Source organism: Leptonychotes weddellii, chromosome 6 (genome assembly GCF_054177405.1).
Source record: "Leptonychotes weddellii isolate Sample4059 chromosome 6, ASM5417740v2, whole genome shotgun sequence".
NCBI classification, from domain to species: Eukaryota; Metazoa; Chordata; class Mammalia; order Carnivora; family Phocidae; genus Leptonychotes; species Leptonychotes weddellii.
Window position 1 is genome coordinate 30,978,685 of NC_138374.1, and position 6,000 is coordinate 30,984,684.

The window sequence follows — 6,000 nt, forward strand, 5'->3', positions numbered from 1 at the left end:
TGACAGAGAGACACAGCGAGAGCAGGAACACAAGCAGGGGGAGTGGGAGAGGGAGAAGCAGGCCTCCCGCCGAGCAGGGAGCCCAATGTGGGACTCGATCCCGGGACCCCAGGATCATGACCTGAGCTGAAGGCAGACGCTTAACGACTGAGCCACCACATGCATGCGCACAAGCAGGAGAAGGGATAGAGGGAAAAGGAGAAGCAGACTCCCTGCCAAGACGGTAGCCTGCCACCACCACAGGGCCTGATTCCAGGACCCCAAGATCATGACCTGAGCCAAAGTCAGACGCTTAACAGACTGAGCCACCCAAGCGCCCCAATAGATACTCTTCTAATAAAGAGCTTTTTAGGCATCTATTCTGTAATAAAGATGCCAAAGATAAACTCATTATTCCTAAAAATCACATTTATTTTTTTTATTATTCATCATAAGACTTCTAGTAATGCAGAAAACCAAAAGTTAAGCATATTTGAAAGCAAAGGAAAACATATCTTTCTTGGGAGAAAAGTTGGTGCTTACAGTTCAAACAGAAACAAGATTAGTTTATTTAACAACTCTAGAGTAATAGCAAATGTAAGCACAGAAAATTACATTACGGCTAAAAATAAAATAGAGTTCTGACAAAGGAAGAAATATGAGCAAACTGAATCATGAATATATGATCTTCTATTTACTTCTACTGTAAAAGATAACCATTTGTTAGTATAAAATTTGGGTAAATTGGGTTCCCTTTGCAAATACACATATGAAGAAATTAAAGAGTCACTACCATTTATACATATCCTTTAGTGGTTGTAAAGCAGTAAAATACCTTTACTGAAACAAATACATAATTATTTATGAAGAAAGGAAATGTTCATTGTTCTTTCTAGAAGCAGACCAGTGCTGGATCTTTAGGCAGCACATTCACAGTAAAATGTTACAGAGTTCCATTTGGCAGTCTTCATGAAGAATAACTAGATATGTTCAAGTTGCTCAACAACCTTTTCTATTTACGTATGTGTAAGTGGTGAATGAATGTTTAATGCTTTTTAAAATTCCTTTGGTTTTAAATTGTCTAGCTAATACGAAATCTTATTTTAAAAAAACAGAACTTACTTATAAATTAGACTTAAATTAAGTCTCATAATTGCGGAGAAGAAAATGACTTGAAAATATAAAAGAAAATATACGCCAACATGTTAACAGTGGCTATCCTTTGACAAGTTAACAGGTAATTTTTATTTCTTCTAGACTTAGCTGTATTTTCTATTGTAATGAAAAAAATACTAGAAACAAGAAGGGTTACTTACACATCTGAAAGAGTAAAAACTGCTGATTTCAAGAATATTAATTTAGGGATACAATAGTATTTATTTCATGTACTAATTAATCAGACTTCACTGACATCTGTTAGCCATTATAAGCAGTGCACTCAAGTTATAATTATTCACATAAATATGCTTTATAAAATGAGTATCTTTCATAATTAAAGTTTTTAATGGCTACATAATGCAAAGGTATAGAACTCAGAGCTAAATAATATCAAGCCAAAAATGTAGGCATAAATACAAGAAAAAAAATAAAGCATATTAAAATGAAACTAATACTATTAAAGGCCTTAAAACAGTAAGAGAGGAAGAAAGGAGAAGAAAAGACAAAACTAACATTTATTAATAGTACTTACTTTATGCCAAGCACCCTGCCAGGCAACTTTTTTACACACTATTTCAATTTATCCTATGATAGTCCTATAGGAAAATGGATTATGCCTATTTGCAAAAGGTAAAAGGTTCATAGGTTAAGCAACTTGCCAGGATCCCATAGCTAGTAAATTACAAGTCTAAGGTTCAAGCATAAGTTGTTCTAACTCTAGAGTTAGAACTCTATGCTCTCCTCACTTCAGCAACCTGGCCCCCAAGAACAATAAAAGATAAATGGGTTTTTCTTTAATTGAGTCATAAAAAGGCAAGTTCCCCTGAGCAGATAATATACTTAACAGGGCAGCTTAACATTTTGGGTAATGGGGTAATACCAGTCATTACTGCAAATACTGCCTATTTAGCTCTATGGTCAGTAGAGAGCCTGGCTTCTCTGCTAGAGCAAGGGGAAATGCAAATGAGTAAGTATTTTAATATGGAAGCATATTAAATTACTTTACTTTTCCATCTCCTGCATAGACATGCACTGGTTGAAACAGTGCAAGTGAAGAGAACTCATCCAACTCTACAAATACAAAGTATCTACAGTGAATATTATTGCTGGTCTTCAAAATCCTACAGCTTTCTATTGCTACCACAATGTAGTTAAAAAGTGGGGGCGCCTGGGTGGCTCAGTCGGTTAAGCGACTGCCTTCGGCTCAGGTCATGATCCTAGAGTCCCTGGATTGAGTCACGCATCGGGCTCCCTGCTCGGCGAGGAGCCTGCTTCTCCCTCTAACCCTCCCCCTCCCTCTAACCCTCCCCCCTCTCATGTACTCTCTCTCTCTCATTCTCGCTCTCTCAAATAAATAAATAAAAATCTTTAAAAAAAAAAAATGAAAATCTTGAGAAAAAAAAAGTGAAAATAACAAAGTTCTTTCCCTGGGCTCCATCAAAACCATTATGATCCATTAACTTCTATTGTTCTCATACCTTGTGAGCAGACAAAATTCTATTGGTTGGATTATGACTTTTTTGGAATCAATGGAAACTTTACCAGGCAATGTGGTCAGCAACTGCACATCATGATTACCTGTGACTGAGAAAATATTCTTTTGCAAGAGCGGGAGGAACTGACAAAAACTAAATATGCAATGAAGCTAAGAGTGCAGCTTTTAAACTAAGTGTTCTATCTTAAGTACTTTTTAGGGTTGGGGGGGTGAAAGAGTTAGCTTTATCCCACAGACTCAACTTCTGTGTCCAATTACTTGCACTAATGACCAATACTTACACTATTTGAAAGAGTGGCCCTTGGTCTCACAGATCCCATTGACTCTAACTCCCTACACTGACCCTGAACAATGTCAAAACTAGGATGGGTAGGGAACATGGCCACTACTTAACTCTTCATATCTAAGTGGGATAGCTACTTCTGCTTAAGCTGACTGACTTGGGACTAAATGTGATAAATAATCTTCTGAAGCTTCTCTGACAATTGAAGGACTAGAACCAGCCCCTCCCTCCATCTGGGTCCAAAGGTAACCTGAAACTAAGGAATCATTTTCAGCTTAAAACATTCAAATAGGGGTAATTGGGTGGCTCATGTCAGTTAATTTGATTTTAGCTCAGGTCATGATCTCAGGGTTGTGAGATTGAGCCCCACGTCAGGATTCTCCCTCTCCCTTTCCCTTGCCTACCCCTCCTTGCTCTCCCTCTCTAAAATGAGAAAACAAAAAACATTCAAATAAAAATGGTAGCTTATATAACATACACTGCTTAGAAAAACAATACATTCAATAATGTAGCCTCTGTTGTTTGCTTAAAAGAAAACAATATAGTTGAATATACAATTTGAGTGTTTCAGAGAATTAATGTACTAAGCCATAATATAATTATCAATGCTAGCTAAAACTTATTGTAGTCAATAATTTAATACTTTTGCTTAGGAATTATGTTTCTAGTTTATTCCTTGAATAAGAATATACTGTTGTTAGGTCCATTTTCTCTTTTCTTAGCTATGAACTATAATTTTCTATTTATTTGATCATGCCCTGTATTTATTGTTGTATTTGTTGGTCTGCATTGTATACAAGTTTATTTCCTTTACAGAAAAACTCTTGTTAGATGACATAAAAATCCAAAATGGCATATGAAGAATCACCTAAAACTAAACAAAATATCATAATAGGTTATGAGTGATCTAGTTAGGCCAGGAGTCTGTTTCTCTCAGTGTTACTACAGTACACCTTATGAGAAAGCAGGATTTTCTTCCAGGTATTAGCCTCTTGAAGTGAGATATTTGCCCTAACCACTTCTAACATATAAACTCTCATAATTCTACCCTATTTATGCACAAAATTCCCACCCATCACATTGTGCCAAGGTGTGAAACAGATATTACAACATAAAAATATGGTATGTGTATATCTGTGTATATGTGTGTGCACACACACGTTTATTCTTGTAGACTGCTTTTGGCTGGAGATGTATCCTGACAACATGAATTCAAACTACTTCAACAATTATTTAATACATACTATATGAGGAACACTTTTTTAGAAATTAGTTGAAATAAGAATTAAACATATATACAGGTTCACTTTTTCAACACAAGGACAGCAGTTAGGAACATAATATAATCCCTGGGTAAGCTTCTAAAAGTTCTTTGGCAAAGATCCACTATTAAAATCTCTTTAGGAAATTCTTCTATTTCTTTTTTAGCAACACCTGCCTTCAAATATTCTAAATGGCCCTTTGGAGCAACTCATGATGGAGATAGAGTCAAAAGATGAGTACAATAACTTTTTTTTTTCCATTTTAAACAGGAGATATGGTTGGAGGCAGTCAGGTAGGCTTGAGATTAAATACTTCATTTTTGTGTTCAGCTACATCTTTTTTTCTTTTCTTTCTACATTTTATTATTTCAACACAGGTTTGGGTTTTTTTTTCCCCCTTGTGTTCAGCTACATCTTATTATGAAATAAAAAGGTCAACAAATTTTTTTCCTATTTTATTTGTACAAAAACTACTCCACTCATATTTTAATAGTAGTTCTATTATTTTTGAATATACCTTATGAAAGCATGTTCACTCCAACATAATCTCTTTGGTCTTTGCACTCCTCATCTGAAGAATCCAGTGTTCCAGCCTATTCATACCCAAATGTCCCTGCTATTTATATATATATTTTTAATGTTTCATCAATAGATTATTCAAAATGTAGATGCACTATGACTATATATGATAGAACAATGTTCCAGTTTTACTTTTACTCTCTAAAAATATCCAGTAATTTCTTGGCCTTTCTAACTGGAAAAGTCATTGATTATATGGACTTTTATGAGAACTACTCCTATTAGAGTTTATTTCAATTTAAGTCTACACTGAATTTCAGGGTTTTGTTTTGGTTTTGGTAGAAACAGAGTTGTAGTTATTTTGGTTGAAAGTAAAGTAAATTAAAACTTGAAACAACTGGCTAGGTTAGAAGTCTTCACAAATGGATTTATAAGAATGGAAAGAAAATATTCAAGCTAAGAAACTGGTCTGAACAAGTAAACCTCAAACTAAGATTAAATTCTAAAATATACTTTAGTAAGCAAAATTATAATACAATATTTTGAAATTTTTTTATACTTACAGGCAAATGAGTAAACACTTGAAAGATGCTTCTCAAAAAATTAATAAGATCCATTAAATAACCACTAGCTCTTCCATCTGGCTCAGACATTGTCCAGTCATAATCAGCAAGCTGAACAAATTCATCAATTTTTTGATTAAGCTTGGTATATATTTCTCCTTCTGCTGCATGCCGGGCATCCTGACAAGGGACAAAATAATAAAAAATAAGAAATAGTTATAGAAGTAGATAATAGAAAAAGCTTTTTTAGAATTCTAAAATTTGTTTTATATTTTTCCTTGGTCTATTATTTTAGTCATTTATTTGAAGTCCAAGAAAACTGTTGGTTTTTTTGGCTGATAGTAGTCTATTTGACTGACACCACTTTTTCTCCCAACCACATTATCACTTTTTCATTCTTATGTGGTAGGATAATTTATGAGTTATTAATTCTGAATTGTTCTCACAGCTTTAAAAAGACCCTTAGGAGAAACAGAAGTGAAAAAAACAGAAACTGTCAAGAACCACCCCTGTCCACTGACTGAGAAAAATAAAGTTGGACGGTCACAGAAGAAATGGGAATAGTTGCTGGTGTTTTAAGTTGAAGAGGAAAAAAAAAAGAAAAGAAAAGAAAGAGATAGTTAACTTCTCAGAGGAGGAAAAAAGAAAGGATGGGAGTGATGCAAAAACACCAGAGTAAAGATCTCCAAACATTCTCTCTCCCATAAAAGCAGTAAGAAAATGAGCAAAAACTGTCAAAAT

General features: G+C 34.6%; 1 protein-coding gene across 12 annotated transcripts in view; it reads right to left on the reverse strand.

Annotated features, from left to right (window-relative positions):
* Nucleotides 1-6,000, reverse strand: part of EXOC6 (exocyst complex component 6) — a 324,809-nt gene that overhangs the window by 64,936 nt on the left and 253,873 nt on the right. For 11 of the 12 annotated variants that reach the window (XR_014146246.1, XM_081823819.1, XM_081823817.1 and 8 more), the window contains one exon: nt 5,260-5,439. Coding sequence is in view for 10 of the 12 variants with exons in the window: in XM_081823819.1 (XP_081679945.1) it covers nt 5,260-5,439 (180 nt within the window). In the remaining 2 variants the exon portion in view is untranslated. Of the gene's footprint in view, nt 1-5,259; nt 5,440-6,000 lie in introns of those variants that run through there. The other variant, XM_081823823.1, reaches the window with a different exon arrangement.